At 44.0% G+C, this 15,084-nt stretch overlaps 5 protein-coding genes and 1 long non-coding RNA gene across 7 annotated transcripts in view; 3 read left to right on the top strand and 3 right to left on the bottom strand.

Annotated features, from left to right (window-relative positions):
• The window catches only part of LOC110183508 (uncharacterized), a 58,425-nt gene extending 58,273 nt beyond the window's left edge, over window positions 1-152 (bottom strand). The window contains exon 1 of the long non-coding RNA XR_015270482.1: window positions 78-152. This is a non-coding gene — a long non-coding RNA (uncharacterized LOC110183508). The remainder of the gene's footprint in view (window positions 1-77) is intronic.
• A 409-nt stretch (window positions 153-561) lies between these two features.
• Window positions 562-1,222, bottom strand: LOC110183501 (cytochrome c oxidase assembly factor 6 homolog). The gene is made up of 2 exons (XM_020951787.2): window positions 1,142-1,222; window positions 562-1,078 (listed from the first exon to the last, which is right to left on the bottom strand). Exon 2 carries the CDS (start codon window positions 943-945, stop codon window positions 661-663), a length of 285 nt encoding a protein of 94 aa, XP_020807446.1. The 5' UTR covers window positions 946-1,078; window positions 1,142-1,222; the 3' UTR covers window positions 562-660.
• A 39-nt stretch (window positions 1,223-1,261) lies between these two features.
• Window positions 1,262-4,190, top strand: Mcm3 (minichromosome maintenance 3). Its single transcript, XM_020951786.2, has 3 exons — window positions 1,262-2,826; window positions 2,892-3,125; window positions 3,193-4,190. The coding sequence occupies exons 1-3, from the start codon at window positions 1,468-1,470 to the stop codon at window positions 4,045-4,047; spliced, it is 2,448 nt and encodes an 815-aa protein (XP_020807445.2). The 5' UTR covers window positions 1,262-1,467; the 3' UTR covers window positions 4,048-4,190.
• Window positions 4,191-4,251: 61 nt separating this feature from the next.
• On the bottom strand, window positions 4,252-7,247 carry LOC110183511 (protein DENND6B). Its single transcript, XM_020951797.2, has 2 exons — window positions 5,991-7,247; window positions 4,252-5,870 (listed from the first exon to the last, which is right to left on the bottom strand). Exons 1-2 carry the CDS (start codon window positions 7,152-7,154, stop codon window positions 5,091-5,093), a joined length of 1,944 nt encoding a protein of 647 aa, XP_020807456.2. The 5' UTR covers window positions 7,155-7,247; the 3' UTR covers window positions 4,252-5,090.
• Window positions 7,248-7,985: 738 nt separating this feature from the next.
• XRCC1 (DNA repair protein XRCC1) lies at window positions 7,986-12,266 on the top strand. The gene is made up of 5 exons (XM_020951804.2): window positions 7,986-8,324; window positions 8,388-9,677; window positions 11,416-11,504; window positions 11,568-11,911; window positions 11,968-12,266. The coding sequence occupies exons 1-5, from the start codon at window positions 8,274-8,276 to the stop codon at window positions 12,096-12,098; spliced, it is 1,905 nt and encodes a 634-aa protein (XP_020807463.2). The 5' UTR covers window positions 7,986-8,273; the 3' UTR covers window positions 12,099-12,266.
• A 516-nt stretch (window positions 12,267-12,782) lies between these two features.
• On the top strand, window positions 12,783-15,084 carry CanB (Calcineurin B). Of its 2 annotated transcripts, none has more exons than XM_020951834.2 (3): window positions 12,783-12,954; window positions 13,207-13,301; window positions 13,856-15,084. In XM_020951834.2, the coding sequence occupies exon 3, from the start codon at window positions 13,911-13,913 to the stop codon at window positions 14,421-14,423; it is 513 nt and encodes a 170-aa protein (XP_020807493.1). In that variant the 5' UTR covers window positions 12,783-12,954; window positions 13,207-13,301; window positions 13,856-13,910; the 3' UTR covers window positions 14,424-15,084. The 2 variants fall into 2 exon arrangements, with proteins under 2 accessions (XP_020807493.1, XP_086683699.1); XM_086827573.1 differs by having other exon boundaries at window positions 12,819-13,132.

The raw sequence follows: 15,084 nt of genomic DNA, 5'->3' as shown, positions 1-15,084 counted from the left end.
CAATAAGAGCTGCATGTTGGCAGATAGGCCTTGTGTGTGGCAATATTATGGGGGATGTATGAATAATGGCAGCTTACCTTAAATCGTCTTTTGGATGTCTTTTTTGCACAAATTGGGAGAAAAACGTGGTAACTTTGAACACAGCTAAAAATTTACCGCTTTAACTACTAGAGCTGGCACAAGAGGAGCTTACAGCTTTTTTCCAAGCTGAAATCGATAAATATCGTGGTTTTGCCACCTCTAGTAATGGTCGCCATATTTAAAGACTGCAATTTGGTGTGTGCACACTGTTCCCATGTCTAACTGCATATGCAAGGTTGCATTTCTCCCTCTGCTCTTAGAGAGAGATGCACCTTATAATAGATTCACCATGGCAAAGCTCTATTTTGTGTGGACACATTGCAATTTTGCCGGTTGACTCCATAACGCTTCAACGGGCTGAATAACGGAATTAATAAAAAGTGCAATAAAATGAACATAAAGCGCGGGTACCACATATTTCTTAATTTCTGCATCTCTTTTGATGTTTATATAGGGCCAAAAAACTCGCAATGGCTTCACTTTTATGTAGTTATATAGCTATAGGTATATTTATTTACACTACACTTCGAACAGTAAAAAAAACAACAAATTAGGCTCCCAGCTCCCGGACTCCAGGGATTACTTGGCCTGCTGCTGGCCCTGGGCCTTTGTGCGCTCCTCCAGAGGATCGTACCCGGTGGCCATCTTCTCCTTGAACTGTTCGTAGGTGCGTTTGCGATCGAAATGCTTCACCCATTGGCCGGGACACGATTGCTCGAAGGCCTTGCGCAGGCTCTGGCAAGCGCTGGGCACCTTTTCGCCGCTGGTGGAGCTATGCTTGGGCGCATGCTGGTCTAGGCACTTCCAGTACTCGTCACGGTTGGTCCAGCACTTGGCGCGCTCTGCCTTGTCCGGGAAACTCATCGCTCAGTTCGCCGGCAGCTAGTGGTTCTTATTGGGTCTGTTCCCGGTATCTGATTGCTGCTCCGGGGGCTTTGTCGGCGGGGTTTTATGTTAATTTCCAGCGTTGTAATCAGTTTTTAATTTACGTAAGCCACTGCAATTGATTTAATAGACTTTTAAACTGTTTAATTCAATAAATTAAGAGCGAGAAACCAACCTCAAAAAATTACAAAACAAAAACTCAGCTGTTTGATGTCGATTTCGATAAGTGCCGTAATCGATAGGCTTTATGCATATCGATAACTTTGCTGTCACACTAATTTGGTATATTTACCAGAATAAATCGGTATTTTTTGTAGTTCGCCGTGGTATTATCGATCCGCATATGTGCGGCCACACTGCTTCCCGCCAAAAACACAGCGTACGGCGTGCAATTTGTGTTCATCCGAGTTTTGTTTGCATTTGTGTTTGCTTTCGAACGGAACGAAGCTGCATTCTTTTTTGATTCCCGCTGCCAGCTGCCAATAGAAGATACCTCCAACAATGGCCCACGATGGAGAGCAGTTCATCAAAGATATCCAGCGCGAATATGTGGACTTCCTGGACGATGAGGAAGACCAGGGCATCTATGCTGGTCATGTTAAGGACATGATAGCGGAGAAGAGCAAGCGCCTGATCGTGAACGTCAACGATCTGAAGCGCAAGAATCCTCAGCGGGCGATGGGCTTGCTAAGTAACACCGCAGACGAGCAGCTGGCCTTCGGGCGTGCCCTCAAGGAGTATGCCTCGACGGTGGATCCCAGCTATGCCAAGATGCACGAAGATTTGTTTGTTGGCTTCGAAGGGTGCTTCGGCAATCGGCATGTGACGCCGCGCAGCCTCACCTCCATTTATCTGGGCAACATGGTCTGCGTGGAGGGCATTGTCACGAAGGTCTCCCTCATCCGGCCGAAGGTGGTGCGCAGCGTCCACTACTGTCCGAATACGCGCAAGGTAATGGAGCGCAAGTACACGGATCTTACCTCCTTTGAGGCTATACCCTCTGGCGCCGCCTATCCCACCAAGGATGAGGATGGCAATCTCCTGGAAACGGAGTACGGCTTGTCCGTTTACAAGGATCATCAGACACTGACCATACAGGAGATGCCGGAGAAGGCGCCGGCGGGACAGCTGCCCCGCTCTGTGGACATTGTCTGCGACGATGATCTTGTGGACCGCTGCAAACCCGGCGACCGGGTCCAAATCGTGGGCAGCTATCGCTGTCTGCCGGGTAAGCGTGGTGGCTACACATCGGGCACCTTCCGCACCGTCCTCCTGGCCAACAACATCTCGCTGCTGAGCAAGGAGAGCAACCTGGACATATCGCGCGAAGACATCATGCTCTGCAAGAAGCTGGCCAAGAACAACGATATCTTTGAGCTGCTTAGCAAGAGCCTGGCCCCATCCATACACGGGCATGCGTATGTGAAGCAGGCAATCTTGTGCCTGCTCCTTGGTGGCGTGGAGAAGCTCCTACCGAATGGCACTCGCTTGCGTGGCGACATTAATGTACTGCTCATCGGTGATCCCTCGGTGGCCAAGTCCCAGCTGCTGCGCTACGTCTTGAACACGGCTCCGCGTGCCATACCCACCACGGGTCGTGGTTCCAGTGGTGTGGGTCTTACGGCAGCGGTGACCACGGATCAGGAGACCGGTGAGCGGCGTCTGGAGGCTGGAGCCATGGTTCTAGCGGATCGTGGCGTTGTCTGCATCGATGAGTTTGACAAGATGAGTGACATTGATCGTACGGCCATTCATGAGGTGATGGAACAGGGACGTGTTACCATCTCCAAGGCGGGCATACATGCCTCCCTCAATGCTCGCTGCTCGGTGTTGGCCGCTGCCAATCCTGTCTACGGCAGGGTGAGTACTACGGGTTAGTTCCACTAGATCCTAAATTAAAATAATTGTATTTTTCTCTGCATCAGTATGACCAGTACAAGACACCCATGGAGAACATTGGGCTGCAGGATTCGCTGCTGTCGCGTTTCGATCTGCTCTTTGTCATGCTGGACGTGATCGACAGCGATGTGGACCAGATGATATCCGATCATGTGGTGCGAATGCATCGCTATCGCAATCCCAAGGAGGCCGACGGCGAGCCCCTATCCATGGGCAGTTCTTATGCCGATTCGTTGGCTTTTGTTTCCCGAAGTGATGAGGTATGTATTACATATATATCGGAGGAAAACTTTGATATATATATATATCCTTTTCTCGCCTCTACAGAAAAAGGACACCGAGGTTTATGAGAAATACGATGCCTTGCTGCATGGCAAATCCCGGCAGCGTCACGAGAAGATCCTCTCCGTGGAGTTTATGCGCAAGTACATCCACATTGCCAAGTGCATGAAGCCCAAGCTGGGGGAGCAGGCCTGCGAGGCCATAGCCAACGAGTACAGCCGCCTGCGTTCCCAGGAGGCGGTCGAGACGGATGTGGCTCGCACTCAACCGATTACGGCCCGTACCCTGGAGACACTTATTCGTTTGTCCACCGCCCATGCCCGGGCACGCATGTCGAAGACGGTGACCATCGATGATGCCCATGCGGCCATTGAGCTTGTGCAGTTTGCCTATTTCAAGAAGGTGCTGGAGAAGGAGCGTGGCAAGCGACGCCGCAACAGTGGCGCCTCTGACGAGGAGGAGGATGATGCTGCTGTCAGTACCCACCGATCACCGTCACGTCGCAGCAAGCGCACTCGCGTTGAAGTGGCTGGCGCGGATAGCGATGAGGAGGATATAGAAACACCACAACCGGATGCCGGTGACTTGACGCGCCGCGAGACTCGTAAATCTCTGCCCACCCAGAAGGCTGCCGCTGCCTCAGTCACCTCCAGCGAGGAGCAGTCGACATCGTCGACGCCAGCCACCATCAGCGATGCCCGTTTGGGTGGATTCAAGAACAACTTGCAGCGCCTGTTCCGCGAGGCACGCGAGCAGAGCCTCCCACTTGCCAGGATCACCACGGCCATCAACGATGGCAACCCGGAGCCCTTCAGCGGCGGTGAAATTGAGGCTGCCGTTCATCGTATGACCGAGGATAACCAAATCATGGTGGCCGATGACATTGTCTTTCTTATCTAACCCAAGCATTCCACACTTATCACCATCGAGGAGTATCTGTATCTCCACCACCATTTATCTCATCAATTATCCATTGCATCGGCTAAGTTATAAATTTTTGTTCATATTTTTTGTAATAAACGTATTGAAAATCTCTTGCTAAATTCTATGACTGAATCTCTTAAGAACATTCTGTTAAATTAATAACTCACAATCTATAAGGTATTTTGGGATATTTATAATGTTTTCTTATATTTGAGACAGTCATAGACATACATACATATAAACATTAATTTTATCGATATACAAGGTTTCACAAAAAAATATTTCAAGAAGACAAACGATTTAAAAAGAAGAGAAAAGAACAGAACTGGCTTTTGAATCACATTTTGGTCCAAAAAAACCTTGAAGATATTTTCTGTAGAGCTCGCAAATAGCCTTATTTGCTCTCTAAAAGAGCTTAATAACTTAAAATGAAACAGGAAACCGGAAACGGGAAAATCTGTTACTGGTGAGCTCTGATCTTTTCGTACTAACGTTAATTTTGGGAGGTACATTATTCTTTTATAGACTTAATTTTGAAAAATTCGCCTTTTGAAGAGAGTTAAGATAGTTATTTTTTATGTGAGACAGTCAGCAGAGGAGACCTATGAGCATTTTTCTTGGCATTTAAAATGTTTAGAATTTAATTTGAGAAATTTATAGAATATATGTATATTGCATCGATTATATTTAATACTTGGCTTGGACTAATATTCATCGTTCTCTAAAAGAAACCTCTCTCTGTCGCTTTTGTGACGGTCTTTTTTTTGTTTTCGGAGAGACAAAACTCTCCCAGCTGCTCTTAGCTGCACAAAGAACTTTGTAACGAAACGAGAACATAAACAATTTAAACTAGAAACGGATATAGCGACTAATCTCCGGTTAAAACTTATATACACTGATAAAGAGCACCTTGGCTCAAGGATCGCTAACACACCTACACACTCGCATGCATTCCGCTCAGCCACACACTCATGCTCACACACACACACAAAATTTAGCTAGTCAGCCGCTGGCTAGGATCAAAGGTTCACCACATTCTTGAGATCCAACGGTAGCAGTCCCTTCATGCACTCGATCTGGGCCCGTATCTGCTGCTGGTGTCCCGTCGCCTCCACTTGATTGCCCTTCTCCGAGTAGAGATTCAGTTTCTGCTTGAGCTTGAGTATCATATCGATGATCTCCACCTCCTGTTTGTCGTGGGCCCAGTGCTCCAGGTTTGCCTCCGAGAGAGCCTGCAGCTGGAGATCCTGTAACGTTAACTGCAGCTCTCGATGTCGGGCCTCGTACCAGCCTCGAAAGTTGGGAGACCGGAAGAAGCGTCTGTACAGTCCCTTCCAGTCACCCTTTAGGGGCGATGTGAGCTGCGGCCCCGCCGTCTCCAGGGTGGCCAGGAAATCGTCCAGTTTAAAGCTGCTCGCATTCGGCGCCGACTTGAACGGGCTGATGTCCTTCTGCAGAGGCATCAGCGAGGCCATATAGCGCTCCAGCGGTATCATGAAGCTCTGCGTTAGCTCGAGCAGATGCCGGCGTATGAGAGCGGTCTGGACGTGCTCAGGTCGCTTGGTCTTCATGCCCAGTAGCACCTTCTTAATCAGTGCCTTGTCCTTTTTAAGGTACGGCTTGTATTTGCTATGCAGGCCAGCACTGGAGCTCTCCCCTGCCGCCAGGCCGCTACCATTGGCAATGCCATTCAAGCTCGTGGTGCTCTTGAGGGAACTTGCCACCGATGAGCTTGCGAACGAGGTGGCCGAGGTTATGTTGCGGGCGTGTAGGTGCTGTTGCTGCTGCAGCATGTTCTTCTGAAAGAGGACGAAATAAGATATGAAATAGAAATAGAAAGGGATAGAAGAGGGCACCTCTCACCTAATTTTAAGATTACAAGGCTAAGAATCTATAAGGATCTCTTGTCACTCGCTCACCTGGTTATCCACCAGCCGCAGCATATGCGGCCACGCTTTGAGCAGCTTCACAAAGAACGGATTGGTCACGCCAAGTATACAGGAGGGCACCGTCGCCGTTGTCGCCTTGCTTTCCTGCGTAAACTCCCGAAACTCGCTGTCGTGGATGGTGAAGTAGGGTCGCGCCTCGGCGCAATACTCCAGCGGTGCTATGAGCGCCACCAGAGTCTGCACCATATGAGTGCAGTCCGCCGGCGAGGTGCCCACCACAACTATGGGCTCGGCGGTGATGACCAGCTCCCACAGCGTATATAGGTGCTCCATGACAAAGTCCAAGGAGCGGAAGAGTTCGATTTCGTTGACAGACACTAGGATCTTGGCCGTTGTCGAAGCAATGGCTCGTGGGGATTTTCCTTCTGATGTTGATGATGATGATGATGTCTCGACTATGGTTGTTTTCCTGCTGGTGGTAGCACGGGGTATACATATCTGATAGCTGCAATCCAGAAGGGGCAACTGCAGCGTCTGGCCGACGCGCAGCGATGGCCACTGGCGGTTAATTTGCTCGCTGGCCAGGCGCAGGATGTCCGAGGTCCCGGTGCCCGAGCCTTCGGAGTCAAAGTAGCGCGGCGCCAGCTGGCCAAGTATGTCGTAGTACAGATTGAAGAACGGCAGCCGGGTGATGATGATGAAGCTCTTCTGGAAGTAACCGCGGGGCAGATTCGCATCGCGCTTCTGCCGGAAATAGACGAAGCCCCAATAATGCGAAGCATCCTGCCGCAGGGCCGGCGGGCACTCCGCGTTGTAGTTCTGCAGCGAGTCCTGCCGCGTGGCCTTGGTGCAGCGGAATCGCATGTGGAACTTGGTGTCGCCCATGCAACCGGAATTGGAGTCCGGGAAGGCCATGTAGCAGATGTTGCTCACCTCCTGGTCGCTGGGCATAAAGACAGGCGGATAGACATGCTCCAGGGCCTGGCCCAGGTTCAGATCGAAGGTGACCACGCAGAAGCAGTGCATCCATTGCGAGAAGTTCAACCAATCGTTGGCGCTTGGCTGCGAGTTCGAGTTGGAGGCGTCCGTGTGTCGCTGCGCCTGCTCTTTCGCCTCCTTCTCCTCCTCAGCAAGGGTGGGCACGGAGCTATCCTTGGTTGGCGCCATCTCCTTTATCCTGGCATCAGCGCTCATATTATTTTGTTTTTATTTACAAAAAATCTTTGACTGGCGACATTGACAACTGTCGTGGGGTTATAGGGATGGGCGATAGTTTACAGGCTACTTACAATATATCGGATGCGTCTGTGTCACGATGCATTTTTCACTTACGTCATTTTGTACTTATTTATCTTTAATTTATGTATATATTTAATTTGTTTTCAATAGTTTTTTGTCAATAACAAAATGGTATGATTATTTTGGTTATTTCTATTTTATTTATTTAAATAAATTTCTTATTTGTTTCCATTAAAATATTTTCCATCTCTAATTTTTGTTTTATCATAGAAAAACTTTCACTTTTCTCTGGTTTCTTATTTTGCACTTTCTACGGTCGTTGCCAATTTGGTGGAATGTGTAACGGCTTGTAATATTGTGTATATTATATAATTGTTTATATAATTAATACATAAATATAATTAAAATTATTTATCTAATACTTTTAATGGATTTATTTGCTTTAAGTTTAAAACAATCTGCTAGCTTTATATAAATAAATAAATAATATTAATAATAAAAATAACAAATAATAATAATAAATACTTTTATTATGTCCCCAACTAACTTATAGCTAAATATTTGTCAAAACATAAATACGTATATATATATTTTTTTTCAACAGCAAGAATAAAACAGTGACTATTGTTTTGCACAAATAAGTATATAATATTAATTAAGTCGTTATATTTGAAATTTGAATTAATATTAAAAGATTTCATCCAAAAATTAACTATTAACTATTAAATAGCTAAATGCTCTGAAAAAAGCTAGTAGCTGTCAAAGCTGTTCTGATAGGAAAATACTAAACTATCAGAACTGTTAGTGATGGGCGATAAGCGCCTTCCGAATTCTTGGTTTATTTTTTTTAAATTCTTCGTCAAAACAATAACAACACGTCTTGCATATTTATTTTTTTTTAAATTTAATTAAACAATAAACCTTTATTTACCCGTAACTCCACAAACAATCAAATTATTACCGAATTTGCCAAGCGAAAACCAAGAGGCGATAGAACGCAACGAGTTTCCCGCCTAAATGAGCGGCGTCTGAGTTTTTTTTTTTTTTTTTGTATAAATACAAAACAATTGCGAAATGCCCATAGCGTCCTTTAAGTGCGTACGCGAAGTGAGCAGCGAGGATGCGGTGAGATTAAACCCTATAGCCATATATAAAATAAGTGTATACATAGATTGACATCACTTCCAGGTGCATGTGGCGGAGAATCTGCTGAAGGAGAGCGCCGGCAAGAAGTGGCGCACCAAATCGGGCAATGAGAAGTCCGCCTATGTGATTCTGGAGTTCCAGGAACCGCAGCAAATCACTGGTATTGACATTGGCAACGAACATTCGGCCTTCATCGAGGTGCTGGTCAGTCGTACCGGCTGCCAGACGGACGATTTCCGCGAGCTGCTCCTGTCCAGCTCGTTTATGACCCCAATCGAGAGCAAGAACTCGAGTAACCAGAACCGTGTGCGCTGCTTTAGCAGCCAGTCATTGGACCAGACCACCCTGCCCGAGAAGTGGAAGCTGCTGAAGATTGTGTGCACGCAGCCCTTCAATCGGCATGTCCAGTATGGCATATCGTTCGTCAAGGTGCATGTGGTTGCGGCAGCTCCTGCTCCAACTGCAGCTCCTGCCAAGGTCAAGAGTCTGCTGCCCGAAAGGATGATGCAGTTTGGTGCGTTCAAGCTGCGCGAAGAATCTCCGGACTCCGAGAACGACAGCCAACTTACCCGGTTTCAAAGCTGGAAGAAGGAGTCGCACCTTAAACAGTCGCAGCAGCCGCCGGCAGCTACTACCACAGCGGCGGCCATTAGGGATGCTGGTAACACGGCCCTGAAAAGACTCAGCATCGGCAAGGTCTCCGCCAGCTTGCCCAAACCCTCACCTAACCATTCGCCCGTTCCAACTTCAGCTGGTGATGCCAGTGACGTCAAGCCTTTGGATCGGAATAGGGCTTCATTGCTGTTTGGCGAGGACGACGATGACGATGATGCTGATCAGGGGGATGCCGATGAGCAAAATGCCAAAAAGCGGCGACTAAGCAAGCATCTGGAAGCAGACAAGGATCGCAGGCGACTGGAGCAGGAGCAGCTGCAAAAGGAGAAGGAGCGCAAAAAGGACAAGTCCAAATCCAGACATTCCCTGGACAAATCTATCTCAAAGGAAAACAAATCCTCGGGCAAAGAGGAGAAGTCAGCCAGAAAGGAGTTAGAGAAAGAGAAGGAGAAGGAGAAGACAGAGAGATCCTCATCTAAGGAGAGCAAGCCAGCATCTAAAACAGAGGATAAGCATGAAAGCAGATCCAAGCACAGAGAGGCATCCAAGTCGAGGGACAATTCTCGACCATCAACCCAAAAGCGTCTCTCCTCTTCGCCTTCGAACACGCCTGCCAAAAAACCTCGGATCAGGGATCAGGATTCGGAACCCATTATCCAATATCGTCCCTTCAATCAGCTGCTTAACGGCGTGGTTCTGGTCATCAGCGGCATACAGGTAAGCAAGACTACGGATGTAGCCATATATCTTAATTTTAAGAAAAGAAAAATATCGCATTTTATGTTAAAATATTGTTATTTTCAAACAAAAAAAAAAAAATAACTTAGGAAAGTTTATTTACCTTTAAAGTTGGCAATTGTATTATAGAATATGATCGGAAATCTATCATAAAAGCATTCTTTTTATCATTATTTTTATTTGACAATTTTTATGAAAAATCAAAGTCTAAAAAACGCATAACTAAGCTAAAAATCCATTTATTTTAATTCGGAGAGTTGTCCCCTGTTAGTTTTTAATAGCTTAATAAATCTGCATACTTAGTAAAAGATTAAAGTAAATTAAAATTTTTATCAATTTTTATACCCTTGCAGGGTATTATAATTTCAGTCAGAAGTTTGCAACGCAGTGAAGGAGGCACCTCCGACTATATAAAGTATATATATTCTTGATCAGGATCAACAGCCGAGTCGATCTAGCCATGTCCGTCTGTCCGTCTGTCCGTCTGTCCGTCTGTCCGTCTGTCCGTCTGTCCGTCTGTCCGTCTGTCCGTCTGTCCGTTTCTACGCAAACTAGTCTCTCAGTTTTGAAGCTATCTGAATGAAACTTTGTAGTTAGCCTTCTATATACTCTCACTCGTATATATGTCGGAACGGGCCGGATCGGACGACTATATCATATAGCTGCCATAGGAATGATCGGAAAATTTTTACAAAAAAAATTTTAACTTTTTCAGTTCTCTATAGAATTGGATCAAATTTGAGACATAGCCATTTAATATTATTCTACAATTTTGTGTAAAATTTTATGAAAATCGGACGACTATATCATATAGCTCCCATAGGAACGATCGAGAAATTAATTCAATTAATAAGTATAACATTTTCAGTTTTCAACAGATTTTTATCAAATTTGAGATATAGCCGTTTCATATTATTCTACAATTTTGTGTAAAATTTTATGAAAATCGGACTAATATATCATATAGCTCCCATAGGAACGATCGAGAAATTTGAGAGGAATGAGAATGGCGGTGGCTGTTGTCGGAAGACTGACAATCGCGGTGGCGATAACATTTTTAGTTTTCAACAGAATTTAATCAAATTTGAGATATAGCCATTTCATATTATTCTAAAATTTTGTGTAAAATTTTATGAAAATCAAACGACTATATCATATAGGTGCCATACAAACGATCGTTTGATGTAGAAGAAAAATACAAATCTGTGAATATAAAGCTGCAAATATAATATGTATAGGTGAATGAAATAAAAGCAGGTATTACTTCATTGTTTTTAAACACATATATATATAATTTATATGGTATGGATTTCTAGTCATAGAATTTCTATCTGCAAGGGTATTTAAACTTCGGCGGGCCGAAGTTAGCTTCCTTTCTTGTTCATGTTTCAATTATCAAAATTTAACCCGATATAAAATTGTGAAAATTTTAAAAAATTTAAATTCTTGTCAGACATAGCTAGATCGACTCGGCTGTTCATCCTGATCAAGAATATATATGCTTTATAGGGTCGGAAATGACTCCTTCACTTCGTTTTAAGCTTCCGACTAAAATTAAAATACCCTGCAAGGGTATAAAAATTTCCGATATATGATATTTAATGTATTTGCCTGTTTAATAGATCAAAAAATTTATTTATCCCACATATACATGGTTTAGGGATCTCCATGCCAAATTATTAATTAAGTAATTATTTTAAAATATATTTCCCTACAGAACCCCGATCGTGCCGATTTACGCTCAAAGGCCACCGCTTTGGGTGCCAAATACAAAGCAGACTGGGAACCAGGATGCACTCATCTGATGTAAGTTTACATAATAATGCATATAAATATACATATATCTAAATAAATATGAAATCTTTTCAGCTGTGCCTTTAAGAATACTCCCAAATACAATCAGGTGAAGGGCAAGGGCAAGATTGTGACCCGTAGCTGGATCGAGAAATGCTACAATCTTCGAAAGTATCTTCCCTGGCGTCGCTACGCCCTGGACACCAACGATCTGGGCCAGCCTGAAAGTGACGAGGAGCTGTGTGATGAGGCCAGAAAGCCCAGTTCACGACGAGAGTCCAACGAGGAGGATGATGAGACCATCAAGGTGACAAATACCTATGATGCAGATCCCAAGGATAAGAAGAAGGTGGTGCAGCATCAAGAGGAGGCTTCCTCTGGCATCGATACGGAAGATGAACTGCAACGTGTGGCTGATGGTAAGTTTCAATTCATTACTTTGTAACTCTAGTTAAACTATAAATATTTACTTTAGAGAACCGTAAGAAAAAGACAAAGCATAGGACTCCAGTTAAAGCGAAATCCAATGATGATATATACGATGTAAGCACCGAGGAAGAGGATTTTCTGATTGAAAAAAAGAAGCAGACAATTGTTATCGATTGAGTGTCATATTATTTAAGGTATTTCCTTGAATTTCAAAAGGCTTAAGTTAATCTCCTTTAATTATTCCACTTATTTAATAATTATTTGTTTTTGTTTTAAAGTCTTTTTGAGTGCTGGCTGTTCCGTAATGACAATGTTTAATAATAAAATAAGAAGATATATGCGAAACAGGTTTTTATAAATTGTATTTTTTACAGAACTATGCAAAGTTAACCGCGAAACCCTTTTAAAAAGTGTCATCTTTAGGATATTACCTTGGCCCATCGCCATCAAGGATTACAAGGAATTGCCTAACGCTTAGTCTGCCATTTTCGGAGTGCCTTCCTTAGGCCAAATGTAGGCTATACAAAATAGTGAAAATAAGCCAATATTCTAATATTCTATTTAAGCCACCAAAAATTAAGCTTTTCATTGAAAATTCATTAAAACTTTGGCCAACTCCGACAGTTTGCAACCCCAAAAACAGGTGGCAAGCAACAGCTGGCTGCCTTTGACAGCTGCGCTCTCTCTGTAAAGAAGCGGAGCTTCCTGGCAGGTTGACACTTGCGCTTTCACCTCTTTGGAACTGGATAAGGTGGTCGCCACAGCTCTCTCTCTCTCTTCTCACCTCTTTCTTATCCACAACATCAAAAGAGAGTCACTCCCCCATTGAGACCACCTTATGTGCTTTCACCATGCGCTGTCATTTCCTTTGGGCTGAACTCTCTCTCACTCCCCCACACACATGTGAGAGAACCAGTAAGCTTACGGTGAAAAGCGCTGCGCTCTCTCATTCACAGTCGTGTGTTTGCTGGCGAGCGAAGAGTAGAGAGCGTCTTTTGGAAGTTAACAAAATCAACGGGATTGTTTATTTATGGTAAATATAGAATAACTTTTAATGGGAACTGCTTCTCGTTCCCTCCGTGAAGTCAAAGATAAATCCTAGAACACAACCGCAATATCCTGGAACTTGGATCACACAAAATTCCTGCGGAACGGTAAGGTGATGGAAAAGTGGTTCGCCTGGGAAATTGGAAAATCGATACGATTGAGCCGTAATTAAAAATATGCTGATAACTTGCCATTTCCATTTTTCTTGATTTGTTTTTTGTTCCTTTTTTATCTACAGAATACGCTAATAATTGCGAAATCAAGCCTTTGAACGCCGCAGGATCCGCAGGACGAAGAGCAGTAGAGCAGAGGAGGAGAGCAGCAGAACCAGAGGTGAGAGGCGGGGTCACATTCTGCACGCACACAGTGAGAAAATCCTAACAAAATCGCTGGGGATATACAATTCCCCCCCCCCCCATCAGATTTTCAATGTATCTGGTTTCCGTTTTCATCTATATATATTTTTTTCAAGAAAAGGTTAGTGATTACCTATTGAATTTGTCCATTTTTGCTGGAAAAGCTGAAAGGTTTTTAAATCACAATTTCCTAAAAGCAGAATTTGATTAAATATCACATATTTCAATTAAAATTATAAAGTAAATACAGTATTTCATAGTTTTACGAAATGTGTCTTTATATTCTTTAGACTTTATTCCTGTGATATGTATAGATTTACTATATATTATATAAATCGTAACATAAAAGTAACCGTTTATTTCGCATAGGACATGTTTCTTTATAACATTTAAACAATAATAAAACTTTTAAATATATATATCATATTTTTGAGCAAAACTTAAATTCTATTTCAATTCCCAGCGATTTCGATGGTATTTATAAAATATATATTTTCATGATCCCTTCATAATCTATAACTTCTTTCACAGATCACCCATTTTGTCATCTAGTTAGGAAGCGAGCGCTAAACTTCGATCAAGAATCATGGGTAACGAGACCTCCCTACCCATGGACATGTGCTCCAATTTCGATGCAGATGAGATCCGACGATTGGGCAAGCGTTTCCGCAAACTGGACCTGGACAATTCCGGGGCACTGAGCATAGATGAGTTCATGTCGCTGCCGGAACTGCAGCAGAATCCGTTGGTGCAGCGCGTTATCGACATCTTCGATGCCGATGGCAATGGCGAGGTGGACTTCAAGGAGTTCATCCAGGGCGTCTCGCAGTTCAGTGTGCGCGGCGATAAGCTGTCGAAGCTGCGATTCGCATTCCGCATCTATGACATGGACAACGATGGCTACATCTCCAACGGGGAGCTCTTCCAGGTGCTCAAGATGATGGTGGGCAACAATCTGAAGGATACACAGTTGCAGCAGATTGTGGACAAGACCATTTGCTTTGCGGACAAGGACGAGGATGGAAAGATATCATTCGATGAGTTCTGTTCGGTGGTGGGCAATACCGACATACACAAGAAAATGGTCGTCGATGTCTAGGGGATATGCGTATATAAGTACATATAATAGACATACTATGTAGAGCATATAGGATCCGGATCCCCCCAAGTGTGTGTGTGTGTGTACCTTCCGCTCAACCCGTTAAGCTTTATATATATATATATTAATATATATAATAATTGGATCCTGTGTATGTCTGTCTGTCGTCGGTCTGCGTGCCAAAAGAAAGCAGTTCGTTCACTCGATTCTTACTCGATACCTATCTAGATATAAATATATATAACCTATATGCACATACCTGACCGATCTCTCATCCTCAGAATGCTATGAATTGTGTCTTATACTCATACGAAACCACCGGCAACGGACCACTACCAAAAAAAAATGCATCCCTCTAAGCCTGGAAAACCCTTTCCTTCCCCTAAAACCTTTTCCCAACCTTTAAGAAAGCTCTGCATTCCCCCATTCGATAAGTATTTGCTATATATAGGTGACTTAAGATTGACGACGACATCCGATATCGCGCTCGCATCATCTCAAGCTAGTTTGTACTGTATCCTAACTCTACGTTCAATTCAAAGTCTTAAGTCTGTTAAGTTCATCTCTCGACTAAATGTTGTGTATAAGATATGTAAAAACTACAACTACAATTAAAGAAGGTTTATCGAAAAACAAACACAACAAAATGAAAAGAAAGAAA

This window comes from Drosophila serrata, unplaced genomic scaffold (genome assembly GCF_035046125.1).
Source record: "Drosophila serrata isolate PLE 108 unplaced genomic scaffold, ASM3504612v1 contig_176, whole genome shotgun sequence".
Taxonomy (NCBI): Eukaryota; Metazoa; Arthropoda; class Insecta; order Diptera; family Drosophilidae; genus Drosophila; species Drosophila serrata.
The sequence above is the reverse complement of the archived record's forward strand: the minus strand, read 5'-3'. Positions and strand labels throughout refer to the sequence as shown.

Coding starts and splice junctions, on each gene's coding strand:
- CanB (XM_020951834.2), top strand. CDS start 13,911: ATGGGTAACGAGACCTCCCTACCCATGGACATGTGCTCCAATTTCGAT.
- LOC110183501 (XM_020951787.2), bottom strand. CDS start 945: ATGAGTTTCCCGGACAAGGCAGAGCGCGCCAAGTGCTGGACCAACCGT.
- Mcm3 (XM_020951786.2), top strand. CDS start 1,468: ATGGCCCACGATGGAGAGCAGTTCATCAAAGATATCCAGCGCGAATAT. Junction 2,827..2,891: donor CCAATCCTGTCTACGGCAGG/GTGAGTACTACG, acceptor TCTCTGCATCAG/TATGACCAGTACAAGACACC. Junction 3,126..3,192: donor TTGTTTCCCGAAGTGATGAG/GTATGTATTACA, acceptor TCGCCTCTACAG/AAAAAGGACACCGAGGTTTA.
- LOC110183511 (XM_020951797.2), bottom strand. CDS start 7,154: ATGAGCGCTGATGCCAGGATAAAGGAGATGGCGCCAACCAAGGATAGC. Junction 5,871..5,990: donor TGCGGCTGGTGGATAACCAG/GTGAGCGAGTGA, acceptor GTCCTCTTTCAG/AAGAACATGCTGCAGCAGCA.
- XRCC1 (XM_020951804.2), top strand. CDS start 8,274: ATGCCCATAGCGTCCTTTAAGTGCGTACGCGAAGTGAGCAGCGAGGAT. Junction 8,325..8,387: donor AAGTGAGCAGCGAGGATGCG/GTGAGATTAAAC, acceptor CATCACTTCCAG/GTGCATGTGGCGGAGAATCT. Junction 11,912..11,967: donor ACTGCAACGTGTGGCTGATG/GTAAGTTTCAAT, acceptor TATTTACTTTAG/AGAACCGTAAGAAAAAGACA.